This window comes from Scyliorhinus torazame, chromosome 3 (genome assembly GCF_047496885.1).
Source record: "Scyliorhinus torazame isolate Kashiwa2021f chromosome 3, sScyTor2.1, whole genome shotgun sequence".
NCBI classification, from domain to species: domain Eukaryota; kingdom Metazoa; phylum Chordata; class Chondrichthyes; order Carcharhiniformes; family Scyliorhinidae; genus Scyliorhinus; species Scyliorhinus torazame.
In genome coordinates, this window is record NC_092709.1 from 313,442,449 (window position 1) to 313,462,671 (window position 20,223).

General features: G+C 52.8%; 1 protein-coding gene across 5 annotated transcripts in view; it reads right to left on the reverse strand.

The window, feature by feature from the left end:
- fgfrl1a (fibroblast growth factor receptor like 1a) overlaps positions 1-20,223 on the reverse strand; it is a 444,882-nt gene that overhangs the window by 225,617 nt on the left and 199,042 nt on the right. For all 5 annotated transcript variants that reach the window (XM_072497561.1, XM_072497562.1, XM_072497560.1 and 2 more), the window contains exon 3: positions 15,457-15,729. In XM_072497561.1, coding sequence (XP_072353662.1) covers positions 15,457-15,729 — 273 coding nt within the window. The remainder of the gene's footprint in view (positions 1-15,456; positions 15,730-20,223) is intronic.

The window sequence follows — 20,223 nt, forward strand, 5'->3', positions numbered from 1 at the left end:
TCGGGGCCCACCGATCCGCGGGCGGGCCTGTGCCGTGGGGGCACTCTTTCCCTTCCGCCTCCGCCATGGCCTCCACCAGGGCGGAGACGGAAGAGACTCTCCCCACTGCGCATGCGCCGGCAAACTGACAGCGGCCGCTGACGCTCCCGCGCATGCGCCACATTTCCGCGCCAGCTGGCGGGGCAACAAACGCCATTTCCGCCAGCTGGCGGGGCGGAAATCCCTCCGGCGTCGGCCTAGCCCCTCAATGTTGGGGCTAGGCCGCCAAAGATGCGGAGCATTCCGCAACTTGAGGGTGGCCGCCAGAGCCACGTCGGATGCATCGCTCTCGACCTGGAAAGGGAGGGACTCGTCGATGGCGTGCATCGTGGCCTTTGCAATGTCTGCTTTGATGCGGCTGAAGGCCTGGCGGGCCTCTATCGACAGGGGAAAAACTGTGGATTGGATCAGGGGACGGGCCTTGTCCGCGTAGCTGGGACCCACTGGGCGGAGTAGCTAAAAAACCCTAGGCAACGTTTCAGGGCCTTGGAGCAGTGAGGGAGGGGGAACTCCATAAGGGGGCGCATGCGCTCAGGGTCGGGGCCTATAACTCCATTTCGCACTACGTAGCCGAGGATGGCTGGGCGGTCGGTGCTAAACACGCATTTATCCTTGTTGTATGTAAGGTTAAGGATTTTAGCGATCTGGAGAAATTTTCGGAGGTTGGTGTCGTGGTCCTGCTGGTCATGGCCGCAGATGGTGACATTATCGAGATACGGGAATGTTGCCCATAAACCGTACCGGTCAACCATTCGGTCCATCTCGCGCTGGAAGACCGAGACCCCGCTGGTGACACCGAAGGGAACCCTTAAGAAGTGATAGAGCCGGGACGTTTGCGAGCCTAGGGGCACTGGAGGAGAAGTTTGAGTTACCCCCGGGAAATGCCTTTAGATATATGCAGGTGAGGGCTTTTGTGAGGCGACAGGTGAGGGAATTCCCGTTGCTCCCGGCACAAGAAGTTCAAGATAGGGTGATCTCGGGTGTATGGGTCGGGGAGGGCAAGGTGTCGGAAATACACCAGGAGTTGAAAGAAGAGGGGGAAGCGCTGGTAGAAGAGTTGAAGGGTAAATGGGAGGAGGAGCTGAGGGAGGAGATCGAGGAAGGTCTGTGGGCTGATGCCCTAGGTAGGGTTAATTCCTTCTCCTCGTGTGCCAGGCTCAGCGTGCTACAATTTAAGGTGGTCCACAGAGCGCACTTGACGGGGGCGAGGTTGAGTAGGTTCTTTGGGGTAGAGGACAGATGTGGAAGGTGCTCATGGAGCCCGGCGAACCATGTCCATATGTTTTGGTCATGCCCGGCACTGGAGGGGTTCTGGAGAGGAGTGACGGGAGCAATATCTCAGGTGATGAAAGTCCGGGTCAAGCCAAGCTGGGGGCTAGCAATATTTGGAGTAGTGGACGAACCGGGAGTGCAGGAGGCGAAAGAGGCCAGCATTCTGGCCTTTGCGTCCCTAGTAGCCCGGCGAAGGATCTTGCTAATGTGGAAGGAGGCGAAGCCCCCCAGCCTGGAGGCCTGGTTAAATGATATGGCTGGGTTCATAAAGTTGGAGAGGATTAAGTTCGTCTTGAGAGGGTCTGCGCAGGGGTTTTACAGGCGGTGGCAACCGTTCCTAGACTATCTCGCGGAGCGTTAGAGGAAGGTCGGTCGGTCAGCAGCAACCTTGCGGGGGGGACGGGGGGGGGGGGGGGGGGGGACGACACGGACGTCCTGGGAGGGGTGGGGACTGCCTGGGAGGGTGGATGAGCAAGAGATAACATGAAGGGTTGGGGAAACTGGCACGTATGGGTGAGGGCCAGTGTACAAAGCTGTGTAAATATATCATTTTGCCATGTATATATCTTGCGCTGCGCGATTTCTCGTTTTTTTTTGTTACGGGAGGGTTATTGTTTGTAAGGGAGAATAATTGTGTTAAAAAACTTTAATAAATAAGAAGTGATAGAGCCGCCCATCTGCCTCGAAAGCAGTGTATTTGCGGTCGCTAGTACGGATGGGGAGCTGGTGGTAGGCGGACTTGAGATCCACCGTCAAGAAGACCTTATCATGCACGGTCCGAGTAAAATCAATTTCACATTGATGTGAATGAAAACCTTGCAGATCATGGGCGTCATTCTCCGACCCCCCGCCGGGTCGGAGAATGGCCGTTGGCCGCCGTGAATCCCGCCCCCGCCGAAGTCTCCGGTACCGGAGATTGGGCAGGGGCGGGAATCGGGCCGCGCCGGTTGGCGGGCCCCCCCGCTCAATTCTCCGGCCCGGATAGGCCGAAGTCCCGCCAAGAAATTGCCTGTCCCACCGGCGTAAATTAAAGTAGGTATTTACCGGCGGGACAAGGCGGCGTGGGCGGGCTCCGGAGTCCTGGGGGGGGGCGTGGGGCGATCTGACCATGGGGTGTGCCCCCACGGTGGCCTGGCCCGCGATCGGGGCCCACCGATCCGCGGGCGGGCCTGTGCCGTGGGGGCACTCTTTCCCTTCCTCCTCCGCCACGGCCTCCACCATGGCGGAGCGGCCGCTGACACTCCCGCGCATGCGCCGCCCCGAATGTCATTTCCGCGCCAGCTGGCGGGGCAACAAACGTCATTTCCGCCAGCTGGCGGGACGGAAATCCCTCCGGCGTCGGCCTAGCCCCTTAATGTTGGCGCTCGGCCCCCAAAGATGCTTCTCAACCCCTCCACTACTTTCCCCGGTCTTTCCTGTGGAATCTGTACACCTGGTAAAATTAGATGCCAGCCTTGACCATCTTTCCGCCACGCCTCAGTAATATTTACTATGTTGCAACCCAAGTTGAATTTGCCTGTAAATCATTCAACTTGTTCCTTATGCCCCGTGTGTTTGTATAGAATGCTTGGGCGAAATTCTCCGTTATCGGCGGAAGGTCCGCCGATCGGCGCAAAAAATGGCGCAAATCCCACTTGCGTCACGTCGGAAAAATGGGTCGAAAGTCTCCGGCCCGAAATGGGCTAGCAGCGACGTAACGGGATCCGCGCTTGCGCAGTGGTTCACGCCGTGCAGTGTCATACGCGCCGCACGGCGTGACGGCTCATAAGGCCGCGCTGCTCCCCCCACCCGACCGGAACACCCGACCGGAACACCCGACTGGATGGCTGGCCGCCGCTCAGCCCCGAGGTTCGAGTCACGGGATGTGGAGGCGCTCCTGGACGCGGTGGAGCAGAGGAGGGACGCCCTGTATCCCGGGCACGGCCGCAGAGTTGCCCCACGCCACAGCCGGCGTCTGTGGAGGGAAGTGGCAGAGGCCGTCACCGCTGCGGCCCGGACACCACGGACAGGCACCCAGTGCCACAAGAAGGTGAACGACTTTGTCAGAGCAGGCAGGGTGAGCCTCCCCATATCCCCCCCTCCCCCATATCCCCCTCTCCCCCATATCCCCCCTCCCCCATATCCCCCTCCCCATATCCCCCCTTCCCCATATACCCCCTCCCCATATCCCGCCTCCCCCATATCCCCCCTTCCCCCATATCCCCCCCTCCCCCATATCCCCCTCGCCCATATACCCCCTCCCCCATATCCCCCCTTCCCCCATATCCCCCCTCCCCCATATCCCCCCTCCCCCATATCCCCCCTCCCCCATATCCCCCCTCCCCCATATCTCCCTCCCCCATATCCCCCCTCCCCCATATCCCCCAGTGAATCCAGCCCTAATTTAACCTCTGCAATGCACGCGCAACCGATGGCGTGCATTCATATACCTGCCTAACAGTGTTGCCTTTTACCCCTGCCACCCCCCCCCCCCCCCCCACAGGATAAGCGCGCACACAACTATAGGGAGCATGTGAGGACTGGAGGAGGCCCCGCTGATGAGAGGCCACTGACCGTACACGAGGAAAGGGCCCTGGAACTGGTTGGCGGACCTGACGACCGGGAGGTTGCTGATGCAGAGGTCGGGGGCGTACTAGCAAGTGAGCCACCGACAGCCCGTCCCCATATCCCCCCTCCCCTATATCCCCCTCCCCCATATCACCTGATCACTGCCTGATGTCTAACCATGCATGCTTCATTGTGTATCGCAGGACCAAACGTCCAGGCACCCATCCCCGCAGATGCAGACCGCCCGCAGGATGCCCCTCGGAGGCCACGGGAGATGGAGAGACACGGACCCTCCAGCATACGACGCCCGCAGGATGCCCCTCGCACACCACGGGAGACGGAGAGACCCGCACCCTCCAGCATGCGACGCCCGCAGGATGCCCCTCGCACACCACGGGAGACGGAGAGACACGGACCCTCCAGCATGCGACGCCCGCAGGATGCCCCTCGGAGGCCACGGGAGACGGAGAGACCCGGACCCTCCAGCATGCGACGCCCGCAAGATGCCCCTCGCACACCACGGGAGACGGAGAGACCTGGAGCAACAGGGAGACGACACCCCCGTTACGTGCGGGAGCGACCACCCAGCGACGAGGGGGGCAGCCACAGGCCCCCGTCACATCCGAGCCAGGACACCACTACCCAGGACACCACTACCCAGGACACCACTACCCAGGACACCACTACCCGGGACACCACTACCCGGGACACCACTACCCGGGACACCACTACCCGGGACACCACTACCCGGGACACGACTGCCCGGGACACCCCTACCCGGGACAGCACTACCCAGGAAGACGAAATACCGGACAGTGACTCCGAGTGGATGGGTGGAGACGAACCCCCACCCCAAAGTGCCATGGACTCAGAGTGGGACGAAGAGCACGATACAACGCCACTGCTGTCACCAACACCCTCCACCATCGCAGAAACACTCACCTCGGTTGGGCACTTTAGTGATGAGGCGTCTGGTACACTCACTGGTGCGCACAACACAGCCGTCCCGGTACAGCAGGTGGAGGTAGGAGCAGCAGAGGGGCCGGGCGGTCGGAGGGCAGCCCAGCCCAAGCGAACATCTGCCACCCAGATGGATCCCGGGTTCCTGGAGTTACCACACCCACACATAGATCCGATGCAACCACCGACCCGGAGACGAGCGAAGAGGGTGACGGGCGGCTTGCGGCGGCTGCAGTCGCAGGTGGAGGAGTACACCCGCGTCCAGGAGCTGGGAGTGGTGCCGGTCATGCGTGCCACCCAGGCCGACACCGCACGGGTGTCGTCCGCGGTGGAGGCAATGGGTGCGACGGTGTCAGACATGGGGAACGGTTTGCAAGGCCTGGGGCTTTCCGTGCAGGCGGCGTCTGCGGCCCAGGACATGGCTGCCCTCTCACAGGAGGCCATGAGCCAGTGCCAGCGCCAGATGGCAGAGGCGCTCAACGCCATAGCCCAGTCTCTGCAGGCCATGGCCCAGTCTCAGCAGGCCATGGCCCAGTCTCTGCAGGCCATCGCTGAGGGCATCGGCGCCAGTGGCCATGTGCGAGCCGGCGTCGCACTGTCACAGACAGGGTTTGCCAACCCCCTGGGCTCCATGGCTGCAAACCTGCAGACCCCTGTCGATACCAGCACGGGCCTCCAGGACTGGCAGCGCCAGATGTCGGGGGGGCATCGGATGGCCAGTCCATTCGCATCCCCCACCCATGTAGAGGCCTGGGGGCCATCGGGCACCCCAAGGGAGGAGGAGGTGGTGTGGTCCGTCCCGGCTCCCCCTGTAGGGGAGGTCCCGGTACACCGCGACACCTTGGACTCCCCCCCTTCCGTCCCAGGTGCATCGGGTGGGCAACAGGCAGGACAGGCTGGCAGCTCGCCATCCCAGTCGCCCAGGCTGCAGCCTGGCCCATCTAGGCCAGGACGCCCCAGGAAACGGCCGCCAAAGGGATCCAGTGTCAGAGGGCAGGAATCACAGGAGTCCACCTCCAGTTCTGCTGTACCATCTGGGGAACCACGTAGACATAGTCAAAGGGCCCATAAGGCCAAACAATTAGACACTGAGTAAGTTGGCACAGGTGCAGGGCACAGATGAGTTTTAGGGGCTAGGGCACGTGCATGAACTCCTTTGGTTATTAAAGTCAATGTTACACCTACAGAAGCTGCCTTTGTGCTCTGTCCAAAGCGTGCGGGGGTGTCATGTACGTTGAGCGCAAGTGTGTGTGTGAGGGGTGGTCTTATCTCAGCCCCAGGTGAGTCTGCCCCCTTCCCCCTGGGCCGCCATCAACATCCCCCGGGCAGAGGACGGGACCGTGCGCTGCAGTGTCACAGCCGCATGCAGGGATGGTCCGGGTGGATGGTGGTACTGTGGCCATGGGTCAGACATAGTCCAACGATGTAGAGCCAGGAGCTCACCGCAGGGCGGGTTGTCATCATCCTCCATGGCCTGCAATAGACACGCGTCCACCCGCAACTGTGTGAGCCCGGCCCGTTGTGCCGCAGGTGGATCGGCAATGGGGGGGGGGGTGGTGTGCATGCGGGTGGGGTGGGTGGGATTGGGGAGGGGGGGGAGGGTGCTGGGTGGGTGGATGGGTGGGGGGTGTGGGTGGTCGGCTGTTGCCATGGTGTGCGGTCTGTGGCCATACAACCCAATTCCCACGCCCATCTAGTCAGTGAAGCGGGCGGCTACCAGTCTGTCCCGTGCCCGCTGGGCCAGCCGGTAACGGTGGACAGCCACCCGCCTGTGTCTACCCCGTCTGCCCTGACCATTACCCCCATCCCCCTCATCTGGGGAGGACTGCGCCTCTTCCTGCTGCTCCTCCAATAAAACCTACCTTTTCTTCTTAAATACCTCAAGAAAACCTATTGAATCATGTATTTTGTGGTCAATATACAAAAACGGTAAACACTCTTGGAATTGGCAAGTATCTCTGATTTTAAATAAAGGCAAAATGTGGAGAAGAAAAAGAGGACAGCCAATCGACCCCTCCTCACCTGACGGTAACAACACACTATTGCCATGACTGCTGTACAGCGAAAGTCTGCAGCTGGCTGTTCAGCAAACAGGAGAGACTGACCACCTCCCTGGGCACTCTCACCCTCTGCGAGCTCGGAATCTTTATTACACAGCAACAAGAGGAAGCCATTCAGTTTCCTGAGCCTGTTCCACCATTCAGTAAAATCCTGGCTGATCTTGTAAATCACAGGAAGCTGTATCCTGATACATGACAATGACGTTGGAGTAATTGGTATTGACAGAGTTAAGTGTTCTATTAATCCTTTCCCCCTGCTTGGGCCTCTGTCTTTGGCAGGATTACAGGGCAGCACATGTTGTAGATGTCATTCTCACAAGCATATTCACCCACCCAGGAGATATAACAATTCCAAGTCAAGAAATTAGCCACCAATTAAGGGCAGAACGGTATCACAAGTGAATAGCACAGTGGCTTCACAGCGCCAGGGTCCAAGGTTCGATTCCCCGCTGGGTCACTGTCTGTGCGGAGTCTGCACATTCTCCCCGTGTCTGCGTGGGTTTCCTCCGGGTGCTCCGGTTTCCTCCCACAGTCCAAAGGCATGCAGGTTAGGTGGATTGGCCATGCTAAATTGCCCTTAGTGTCCAAAAAAAAAAGGTTAGGGGGGTCATTGGTGTCATGATATTCAAACACACACATCATGATGGACACACCAACAGACAAATCAGAACACACAACACCACAACCAATCACACACAAAGACAGGAACCATATAAAAGCACGAACACGACACCTGGTGGACAGTAGGTCTGGGGACAAGAACACGGACACGACCTGTTTTAACATCACAAACAGGGAATCCCCACGTGCAGAGTATCAAGACAAAACTGTACATAGAAAGTTTAAATAAAATAGCGTTGTACCATATACAACTGTGTTGGCTCATCTGTGTGTCAGAACGCCCAACACCACAATTGGGTTACGGGGATAGGGTGGAAGTGAAGGCTTAATGTGGGTCGATGCAGACTCGATGGGCCGAATGGCCTCCTTCTGCACTGTATGGTCCATGGTCTATGTTCAACATGGCATAATTGGTCACGTAGCCAGTTTGGACTGTGGCTTATTCTGAGCTGTAGCTTTCTGTGAAGTAGTGATGGATGATGATTGTCGCCATTTTCCATCCAAAATACAATGGTGGAAAAGGACGACTTCTCAGGGTTATGCCTAGTTTTCCAAGGATCCCTTAAAAAACTCTGATGCAACATTGGTTTCAGGTGATTTTGGGGATTGGAACTGTAGAAACACTGCCCCCTCTGTCGACATACACAGAAACATAGACCCAACTATTCCCGGCAGGGTCAATGGATATCGAGCGCATTGATGCTGCTTGTAAAGATTCCTGCCACTGATCCCTTGCACAATTTTTCAGCTGTATCTTATGATCCCAGCTGAAGCATTGTAGGTTCAGTGCAGTGTAGAACATCCAGATACCCCAGAAGGAATGAATGGTTTAAGTGAAGAGAACATTGGGAGAGTCAAGATGATTTTAAAAGACAATGGCACGATTTAATGGCCTCGGCAGGCCTGACTTGGTGACGCAACAAGGCTGTTTAATCTCGTGAGAGGCTTCTCACGCGATTCAAGACGATCAACGCGCTTCGCGCAGGATCTCGATCTCGTCCTCACTGGGCGAGATCCAGATTAACATGTGTAAATGAGCCATTAGGCTCATTTAATATGCCGTATTCTCCCAAGGCCCAGGAACTAACGGCCTCCCCTGGGAGACCTCACCATGACGCTGTTTAGCACTGGTCCATACAAACATGGACCAGGCGTACCGACACCTGGTGGGGCCACCCAGGCCATAGGAGGCTCCCAGGTGGTCAGGCGCAGAGCAGGGTGGTACCCTGGCATGCCCACTCGCACCCGGGCACCTTCACACTGCCAGCCTGATACCTTGGCACTGCCACCTTGGCACTGCCAGGGAGCTCAGGTGGCAGTGCCAGACTGGCAGTGCCAAGATGCCCAGGTGCTGAGAACGTCAGTGCAGGAAATGAGGTAAGTGCAGCCTCAGCACAGCTTTCCTCACCGAGGCCCAAAAAACCACCAGAGTCCCGTCAAACAGCTGGGGGAATCTCGGCGCTGCAGGCACCCAAAACGGGATTTTTTTTCTTGCGTTAAATCGCTCCGAATATACATAGTGCAGATTGGAAAAGACTAGGACTGGTATCTCCCTTATTTAAACTGAGCTGGGTTTCACGAACTGGACAGAACATCTACAGACAACTCTTTCAACATCCTGACATACGGAAAAAATTCAACAACCATAAAGTACTTTGATATAATCTAATTGGATCTGTTAGAAAATACCTAAAAAGTCAACTTTGGGCAGCACGGTGGTGCAGTGGGTTAGCCCTGCAGCCTCACGGCGCCAAGGTCCCAGGTTCGATCCTGGCTCTGGGTCACTGTCCGTGTGGAGTTTGCACATTCTCCCCGTGTTTGCGTGGGTTTCGCCCCCACAACCCAAAGATGTGCAGGGAAGGTGGATTGGCCACACCAAATTGCCCCTTAATTGGGAAAAAATGAATTGGGTAGTCTAAATTTATTTTTTAAAAAGTCAACTTTATCATTTCTCAATAAGTTAGTGATTGTGGATGACTAGATACTTACGTGAGCTAGATTGATAGATCCATAAATATGATTTGACAAATGTTTCAGTTCAATATATTTGTAAACTAGATCTACAACTGGCACTTTGAGTGTATGGTGTGGCATATCAAAGAATAGTAAATGGTGCTTGTTGGAAATCTAAGACCACCCTGTTCAAAGGTCCGAGATTCCTTGTGTTATTTCTCAGGCTATGGAGAATAAGCTGTTGTGTTTTGTACCTCGGAGGTTTGTAGAGATGACACACCAGTTCCTATGTTTGAACAGGAGGTTGGCTTCAAGTGCATTTTAACATGTCTATTCTCTCATGCTTCCAGCTGCTTGATTCAATTTAGTTTCTGTCTGTCTAACCTAAGCCAGGCTTGACCAACAGCAGACAGAATAGACAACAGTCACAATACACAATCAATCACCGAACAAATGAAAAATTGAAGACTACCGAAGTTAAAGTTTGAAATTATAAACATTCCCCTCGAACAACTCAGGCCTGTAAAGATTTATCCCAGATTCCCAAGCAGCAAGTAAAATTAAGTGAACTGGACAGAGGATATTAGCCTTTCCCAGGCCACGTCAGTAACAGAGCTTCACATGTTAACAAATCACTTAGCAGCAACAAATACCAACAACCCAAAGGTTGCAGATTGCATAGCCTCAAGGGCAGTTTAAACAGAGAAGATTACAATCACCTAGATCAGTAGTTCTCAATCTCAGCGGACTTTTACTGCGGTTCGAGGAACCTTATTCAAATTTGTTGGTGTCATTGATGGTGAGAATCAACCATAATCCCGATGATAGAATTCATTGGAGTGGTTAAACAGCAAACCTTGTACGCAAACGTTGTGGTTTATATGGATGTGAGCCAATTGCAGTAATCCAGATTGACCAGTTCATAAACAAGATTTGAAGTACAATATGCCAAACGCTTTCAAAAACTGGTTTAAACATTTTTGTAAACCACGCGGTTCTCCTTCAATTGAGGGATTAAAGCACAAATTTGGTTTATTACAAATCATTTCCATTTACTTGTTGTAGGGACAATATTGAAATGCGACTCCCCACTCCAAAATAAGCATTGCCCACTAACTCCTGGGTTCTTAATGTCACACAAGATGCACCATTTAGGATGAATTCCTTCAACTTGCAGACACAAGAGCTACTTGACTGAAATAATTCTCTAACTATGCTGCAGGTCAGTTCTCCATCATGCCAAGGTGGAAAGCTGGTCAATTTCCCAACGACAAAACCTGGAAGTGTCCAGTATCATGTTTATTATTGGCACTTTGTTGCAGGGTTTAAGGCAACCAGCTTAGCAGCAACATTTGAACCTTTTTTTTTGCAACGCCGATTGAAATATCCTTGCACAACTTCTTTGCAAATACAATGGGAAATGAGTCATCCATTACTGACCAATGAGGCAATTATGTTCCTTCACTGTTGCATCTTAAAGGAATTGTCAAAAATATTCCCTTGAATTTCAGAGTTTCCTTCCGAGATCATAGCTACTGGGGTGATATTAATGGTTTAGTTAGACAGTTTTGTAGAAAATAAAATTTACCACTACCAATGTAAATGTCCAATTTTACACATGAGAGGTCAATTTCGGGATGTCCGGCAGGCTGATTTTCATAGCTCACCATTTGGTCCGGTACCAAGGCAGGTTCCTTGTGCCCTGCATATCCTGTGGTTGTCTGGGCCAAATTGTGGTCAGTTTTGGTGTCGGTCAATATTGCCGAATAGAACCTCGATTACAAGCCTACCCTCCGCAATAAAGCTACGTGCCAGGGGAGTAAAATGGGAGGTTTGCCAATGGCTCAGACTGGCTGTTTTTGGGGAACGATAATCAAATGTTACGAGTTTCAAAAAATATTGGCCGGGATTCTCCGACCCCCCCGCCGGGTCGGAGAATCGGCGGGGGCGACGTGAATCCCACCCTGCCACTCCAACGCCGGCTGCCAAATTCGCCGGCGCCGGTTTTTTGGCAGGGGCAGGGATCGCGCCGTGCCGGTCAGGGGCCAATGGCAGTGGCCCACCCCCCAGCGATTCTCCGGTCCCCGATGGGCCGACCGTTTTCAGCCTGTCCCGCCGGCGTGGATTAGACCAGGTCCGTACTGGCGGGACCTGGCTCTGAGGGCAGCCTGCGGAGTCCTCGGGGGGGGGCGCGGGGGGATCCGGCACCGGGGGGGGGGGCCCCCACGGTGGCCTGGCCCACGATTGGGGCCCACCGATCTGCAGGCGGGCCTGTGCCATGGGGGCACTCTTTCCCTCCGCGCCGGCCTGTGTAAAGCTCCGCCATGGCCGGCGCGGAGAAGAAATCCCCTGCGCATGTGCAGGAATCACGGCAGCGGTTTGGGGAACACGCTGGCGCTCCTGCGCATGCGCCAATTCGCGCCGGTCGGCAGAGGCCCTTCGGCGCCGGTTGGTGAGGCGCCAATCACTCCAGCGCCGGCCTAGCCCCTCCGCACCTTCTGGGCGGCCCAACGCCGGAGTGGTTCACGCTACTCCTTGCCGCCGGTACGGTGCCCCCCTCCGGATACCGGAGAATCCCGGCCATTGTTCGTTATGTAGGAGTTCAGGCATGAGGCCCCACAGTGCCATTGTTGGGACACCCATAATGTAGCCATTATAAGTGAAGGAAAGTGACGGTAAATAAACATGAACACTTTCCACTACATTATTTACATAATGCTGAGTCTGTTCTTACTGGAGAGGCAAAGCTCAGCTCTTTCCTGAAAATACCCAGAAATGTCAGTACAAAATGTCTTTTTCATTGCCTTCGCACATGGGCAATAGATACTCTCCAGGGACCAAGAATAGGATCATTTGTCCCTGGGTTCAAGTCATCCCATTATAATCTTTATTATTGTCACAAGTAAGCTTATATTGAAGGGGTAGAGTGGGTTAAGATAGAGGAGGAATCTTGTAAGGGGTCCTGTTTGAGGGCTTTGGCAGCGTTGCCAATGGCTCCGAGTAGGTATTCAAGGAGCCCGGTGGTACAGTCCACAGTGAAGATATGGAATCAGTTGAGGAGGAATTTTAGGGTGGAAGGGATGTCGGTGTTAACGCCGCAGTGCGAGAATCATGGGTTTGAGCAGGGGGGGATTGATAGTGGGGCTGGTCAAGGTGAGGGATTTGTATTTGGAGGAGCTAAGGGAGAGGGTAGAGCTGCCGAGGGGGAGTGAGTTCAAGTATCTGCAGGTTAGACACTCAGCGCGAAAGGTCTGGAGGGGGTTCCCTAGGTTGCCGGGATACACCTTGCTGGAGCGACTGCTGCTTCCGGATGTGGAAGGGGAGGGAAGAATTGTGTATATACATAAGTGGCTGGAGGAGCAGGGTGGTGGGCAGGTGGTGAAGATCAAAGAGAATTGGGAAGGGGAGTTGGGAGGGGAGATCAATTGGGGAGCATGGAGTGAGGCACTGCATAGGGTAAATGGGACCTCCTCCTGTGCAAGATGAGCCTGATACAGTTTAAGGTGGTGCACAGGGTGCATATGACTTGGACAAGAATGAGTGGGTTCTTTCCGGGGGTAGCAGATGAGTGTGAGAGGTGTGGGCGGGGACCAGCGAATCACGCGCACATGTTTTGGGGTTGCGAAAAATTGGGAAGATTCTGGGCGAGAGTATTCGCGGTCTTAGCCAGGATAGTGGAGCAGGGAGCGGACCCGGACCCTTTGGTGGCGATATTTAGGGTCTCACAGAAGCCGTAGCTCATGGAGAGGAGGAAGGCCGATGTCTTGGCCTTCGCCTCTCTGATTGCACGGCGGCGAATTTTGCTGGAGTGGCGGTCGGCATCGCCACCGGGGGTAGTGGCTTGGTTGGGTGACCTGTACGACTTCCTGGGATTAGAGAAGATAAAGTATGAGTTACAAGATTAACAGTCCCAAACCTAAATTGCTCGCAACTTCCCAGAATGAAGATTTGGTATAATAATAATAATCTTTATTGTCACAAGTAGGCTTACATTAACACTGCAATGAAGTTACTGCGAAAAGCCCCTAGTCCCCACACTCAGGCACCTGGTCGGGTACACAGAGGGAGAATTCAGAATGTCCAAATGACCTAAGAAGCACATCTTTCAGGGCTTGAGGGAGGAAACCGGAGCACCCGGAGGAAACCTACGCAGACACTGGGAGAACGTGCAGACTCCGCACAGACAGTGACCCAAGCCGGGAATCAAACCAGCAACAATGGCGCTGTGAAGCAACAGTGCTAACCACGATGCTACCCTGCCGCCAGATCTGCGACAGGTTGCAGAATATTTACTGTGGGTTACACGGGTGTAAGGTGACCCTCTGTTGTGAACTTTTAGATTAGTTTGAAAGTAAGATCCAAAGATTTGTTCTTTGTTAAGTCACTTCAAAAAAATCTATTCAGGACTATATGGCATAGCACATTAAAACAGGGAATTCTAAATATTATCAGCTATTTATGTTTTCTTAAGTGGTCGATAATTCCTGCATCAACCAGAATCCTGAAGGGTCATAAATACTCTTGACAAACAAGAATTTGTTCTGATAACATGGTTATCAGTCTCCAAGTGCAATTTGTTTACATCCGTCACGGCAGGTGGAGTCGATTGGACAGACAAGCAAAGCAAGCCAATGGCCTAATGAAGTAAGATGATCCTAATTAGGTCAGTAATAGAAAGCTTATTAAAGCTCTGTACTGGTAGCCTGTGGAGGTCTAATGGTGCAGTGGGTAAGGTCCCTACCTCTGGGAAAGTTCCAGCTTTCAGTCCACTGAAAACATGATGGGAGACGTGCTCTGGTTTCCTCCCACAGTCCAAAGATGTGCAGGTTAGGTGGATTGGCCGTGCTAAATTGCCCCTAGTGTCCAAAAAGGTTAGGTGGGGTTACTGGGTTGGGTGGAGGTGTGGGGTGTTCTTTCCAAGGGTCAGTGCAGACTCGATGGACTGAATGGCCTCCTTCTGCACTGTAAATTCAATGTCTATGGGCAAGGAAGGTGCGTTCATAATGTGGCCAAGCAGGAGGGCCAGAATTTTCCAGTCTTTAGGATTCTCTGTTCCCGCCGGCAGTGCATCCCCACCCACGGGTTTTCCGATGGCGTGGGGTGGCTTCAATGGGAAATCCCATTGACAAGCGGCGGGAGGAGAGTATCCCACCTGAGAATGGTGCACCGCCGGGAAGCAGTCTGTGGAGATTTCAAATGCAAATCTTTTCACCACATGCCAGTGATAGGTGGTAAGAAGAGGAGAGATCTCTGATCCATCATGTGGTGCAAAGAACATTGGAACCTTTTCCATCGCTATCCATAGCTCTGGATACTACGACATACATGTGAAAGTGCATGTTGCCCAGCAACTCAAGACTGCCTGAGTGGATTGTTACACACCACCACCACCGATAGGCTGACAGCCTGATTCATCTCCAACAGTGCAAACCTTGCCTGATGCCTGTGGGATATATCCCCACAGGAAGGCGATGTGCACTCAGTAATGGGTGAATGGAGACTGCATGTGAGAGTTTCCAGGTAACCTGGACTTTGAAACAGCCCAAAAGAATAATGAAATAGAAAACAGTATAATTTATAAATATGGGGTCTGACTGCTTTGTTTATTCAGCTATTTGCGACTACTCTTTCTCACACGAAAGGAAGTAGCGACTCCATGATGCAGAACGGTGCAAAGGTACAGGTTTAATGGTCCAACTTGTTCTTGGTATTTGAGACCTAAATGAAGAATATCCATTTCATGTCAAATAGAAAAAGTTGACTTTAAGGCGGACAGTTCTCCCAAAGCTCCATGACAAATAGAACCCACGCTGTCTTTGATGAGCATCTGTGAAACAATCAACCCCAGAGCCCCGGGATAATGGAGCTTGGTTTAACTGGCCTATAAGGAATAGACAGATGGAAAAGGAATGCATCAATCCTGCTTAATGGAGCTCAGAGGACACCTGAACTAGATGGAGCAGAACAAAAAACAAAGCAGCTTCCTGTCTTACTCAGTACTTACTAATCACGATGAGGGTGTAGTTGAGGTTAATGCTGCCAAAACCATTAGTAGCCTTGCAGATGTATGTCCCGGCATCTTCAGCTTCCACCTCTTTGATTTTCAGTCCCTGACGAAGGACCCGGAATCGCGTCCAGCCACTGTGAATGGTGCGACCATCTTTTGTCCACATGGTCAGTGGTGGGGGATCACCCTCTACTGGACACGGCAACTTGATCGTTCGACCTAACCTCACCGTCTGTCGATTGATCACTCTTGCAGAGATCTGTGGCGGACCTGAGGATCAAGGTAAAGAGCAGTTAGTTCAGTGGCCAAAGGAAGGTTAACATGTTTTGAATTGCCTTTTAGACTTAACAGACTCTCCTCAGGCCACCAGCACACCCCCTGTGCCATTCCGGATGGTAAGTGAGGTGATCCACTGATATAATCATAAAATGTGACACCCAAAGTATTATCCTGCTGCTAAGGTCCGGGTGTGTTTTCAGGCAGCAGCATCATTATATAATCAGGTATGTCGAGCTGGGGTTAGTGGCTGGTGGCGAGGGGAGTCTGCTGATTGGCAGGTGCTCATAAATGTTTAACTCGACATCATAAAAAATTAGATGGTCCTTTTTTAATATATTTTGCACTTGGGAGGATAGCATCTGGTAGAAGATAGCCACATATGAAAATACACATATATATCTCATATGGTCTAAATCTACATCAGTGTAAGAGGGTTTCTATTGGAACCGAGAAGATGAAGCAACGATTTTATGGATGTGTTTAAAATTACAATTTGATGGGGCAAAGTAGAGAGAACCAAACTGTTCCAAGTGGTTGAGTGATCTAGATTGAGGGGACAGACATTAAATGTCAGAGATTTAAAACAGACAACACAAGGAACATTTTACACAGAGGGTTGCAAGGTTGTTGAACGCACAATGTCATTGATTGAAGCAAAGACCTTGGGCGGGATTCTCTGGACCCGCCCGCCCAATGACCAGAATCCCACCTGAGGTCAGTGGACTTCTCCGTTGTCCGCGTCTCGCCCGTGGCGATCTTGCGGCGGGCGGGCGGAAGAATCCAGCCCATGATAACATGGTAGCTTAAGGGAAAGGGAATAATGGGATATTGGAACCGGTAGGCACATGTGATTGGGGCAATTGTTCGTATGAAGGATAAACAACAACAGACACTGTGACTTGTAGTGCGATGGGCAATAAAGGCAGCCATGCCATTGTCACGCATATCCCAAAGAACAAATTGAAAACCAACACTGCAATTTGCTGCCCACATAACCAAACAGAGGATAATTGTAGTGGCGAACAATTTAAGCTAACTCAGCACAGACAGATCAAACTTGAGACCTTTGTTGTTTGGATAACTCAGCAGTGGGCCACACAGTGGAGATTGCACATTCTCCCCGTGTTTGCTTGGGTTTCGCCCCCACAACCAAAGATGTGCAAAGTAGGTGGACTGAACATGCTGAGTTGCCCCTTAATTGGAAAAAATGAATTGGGTACTCTAAATTGATTTTTAAAAAAGCAGTGGGTCATACAGTGATTCAGCCATTGATCAGATGTCACATCAAAAACACACTTTTTAAATGCAATTATCATTACTAGCCTGAGGTCAGGGCAATCTGATCTTTCCTAGCAGGGTGACAGCACTTGCCATGGGCATTATTCTAGAGTATAGAAGTTGTTAACACCCAGGCAACGGTAAGGAAGTCTGACCATGAGCACCGAATCATGGAATTATCACTTTTGACACTAACTTTATGCTTTATCCTTTGATTTGTCTGGATATCACTGGCCATTGCGATTCTCTTATCCCGCTGGCAGCGCACACCCGCCCACAGGTTTCAAGAACAACAAAGAACAAAGAAATGTACAGCACAGGAACAGGCCCTTCGGCCCTCCAAGCCCGTGCCGACCATACTGCCCGTCTAAACTACAATCTTCTACACTTCCTGGGTCCGTATCCCTCTATTCCCATTCTATTCCTGTATTTGTCAAGATGCCCCTTAAATGTCACTATCGTCCCTGCTTCCACCACCTCCTCCGGTAGTGAGTTCCAGGCACCCACTACCCTCTGCATAAAAAACTTGCCTTGTACATCTACTCTAAACCTTGCCCCTCTCCCCTTAAACCTATGCCCCCTAGTAATTGACCCCTCTACCCCGGGGAAAAGCCTCTGACTATCCACTCTGTCTATGCCCCTCATAATTTTGTAGACCTCTATCAGGTCGCCCCTCAACCTCCTTCGTTCCAGTGTGAACAAACCGAGTTTATTCAACCGCTCCTCATAGCTAATGCCCTCCATACCAGGCAACATTCTGGTAAATCTCTTCTGCACCCTCTCTAAAGCCTCCACATCCTTCTGGTAGTGTGGCAACCATAATTGAACACTATACTCCAAGTGTGGCCTAACTAAGGTTCTATACAGCTGCAACATGACTTGCCAACTCAATGCCCCGGCCAATGAAGGCAAGCATGCCGTATGCCTTCTTGACTACCTTCTCCACCTGTGTTGCCCCTTTCAGTGACCTGTGGACCTGTACTCCTAGATCTCTTTGACTTTCAATACTCGAGGGTTCTACCATTCACTGTATATTCCCTACCTGCATTCGACCTTCCAAAATGCATTACCTCACATTTGTCCGGATTAAACTCCATCTGCCATCTCTCAGTCCAAGTCTCCGAACAATCTAAATCCTGCTGTATCCTCTGACAGTCCTCATCGCTAACCGCAATTCCACCAACCTTTGTGTCGTCTGCAAACTTACTAATCAGACCAGTTACATTTTCCTCCAAATCATTTATATATACTACAAACAGCAAAGGTCCCAGCACTGATCCCTGTGGAACACCACTGGTCACAGCCCTCCAATTAGAAAAGCATCCTTCCATTGCTACTCTCTGCCTTCTATGACCTAGCCAGTTCTGTATCCACCTTGCCAGCTCACCCCTGATCCCGTGTGACTTCACCTTTTGTACTCGTCTACCATGAGAGACCTTGTCAAAGGCCTTACTGAAGTCCATATAGACAACATCCACTGCCCTACCTGCATCAATCATCTTAGTGACCTCCTCGAAAAACTCCATCAAGTTAGTGAGACACGACCTCCCTTTCACAAAACCATGCTGCCTCTCACTAATACGTCCATTTGCTTCCAAATGGGAGTAGATCCTGTCTCGAAGAATTCTCTCCAGTAATTTCCCTACCACTGAAGTAAGGCTCACCGGCCTGTAGTTCCCTGGATTATCCTTGCTACCCTTCTTAAACAGAGGAACAACATTGGCTATTCTCCAGTCCTCCGGGACATCACCTGAAGACAGTGAGGATCCAAAGATTTCTGTCAAGGCCTCAGCAATTTCCTCTCCAGCCTCCTTCAGTATTCTGGGGTAGATCCCATCAGGCCCTGGGGACTAATCTACCTTAATATTTTTTAGGACACCCAACACCTCGGGCAACATTCTCCGACCCCCCGCCGGGTCGGAGAATCGCCGGGGGCTGGCGTGAATCCCGCCCCCGCCAGTTGCCGAAGACTCTGGCACCAGAGATTCGGCGGGCGCGGAAATCGGGCCGCGCCAGTTGGCGAGCCCCCCCGCTCGATTCTCCGGCCCGAATGGGCCGAAGTCCCACCGATAAATTGCCTGTCCTGCCGGCATAAATTAAATCACCTACCTTACCGGCGGGACAAGGCGGCATGGGCGGGCTCCGGGGTCCTGGGGGGGGGGCGCGGGGCGATCTGGCCCCGGGGGGTGCCCCCACGATGGCCTGGCCCGCGATCGGGGCCCACCGATCCACGGGCGGGCCTGTGCCATGGGGGCACTCTTTCCCTTCCGCCTCCGCCACGGTCTCCACCATGGCGGAGGAGGAAGAGACTCCCTCCACTGCGCATGCGTGGGAAACTGTCAGCGGCCGCTGACGCTCCCGCGCATGCGCCGCCCGGAGATGTCATTTCCCCGCCAGCTGGCGGGGCAACAAAGGCCGTTTCCGCCAGCTGGCGGGGCGGAAATTCCTCCGGCGTCAGCCTAGCCCCTCAATGTCGGGGCTCGGCCCCCAAAGATGCGGAGCATTCCGCACCTTTGGGGCGGCGCGATGCCCGTCTGATTGGCGCCATTTTGGGCGCCAGTCGGCGGACATCGCGCCGTTTCGGAAGAATTTCGCCCCTCGTCTTTTTGGATCTCAATGTGACCCAGGCTACCTACACACCCTTCTCCAGACTCAACATCTACCAATTTCTTCTCTTTGGTGAATACTGATGCAAAGTATTCATTTAGTACCTCGCCCAATTCCTCTGGCTCCACACATAGATTGCCTTGCCTATCCCTCAGTGGGCCAAACCTTTCCCTGGCTACCCTCTTGCTTTTTATGTACGTGTAAAAAGCCTTGGGATTTTCCTTAACCCTATTTGCCAATGACTTTTCGTGACCCCTTCTAGCCCTCCTGACTCCTTGCTTAAGTTCCTTCCTACTTTCCTTATATTCCACACAGGCTTCGTCTGTTCCCAGCCTTTTAGCCCTGACAAATAACTCCTTTTTCTTTTTGACGAGGCCTAAAATATCTCTCGTTATCCAAGGTTCCCGAAAAATGCCGTATTTATCCTTCTTCCTCACAGGAACATGCCAGTCCTGAATTCCTTTCAACTGACACTTGAAAGCCTCCCACATGGCAGATGTTGATTTGCCCTCAAACATCCGCCCCCAATCTATGTTCTTCAGTTCCCGCCTAATATTGTTATAATTAGCCTTCCCCCAATTTAGCACATCCACCCTATGA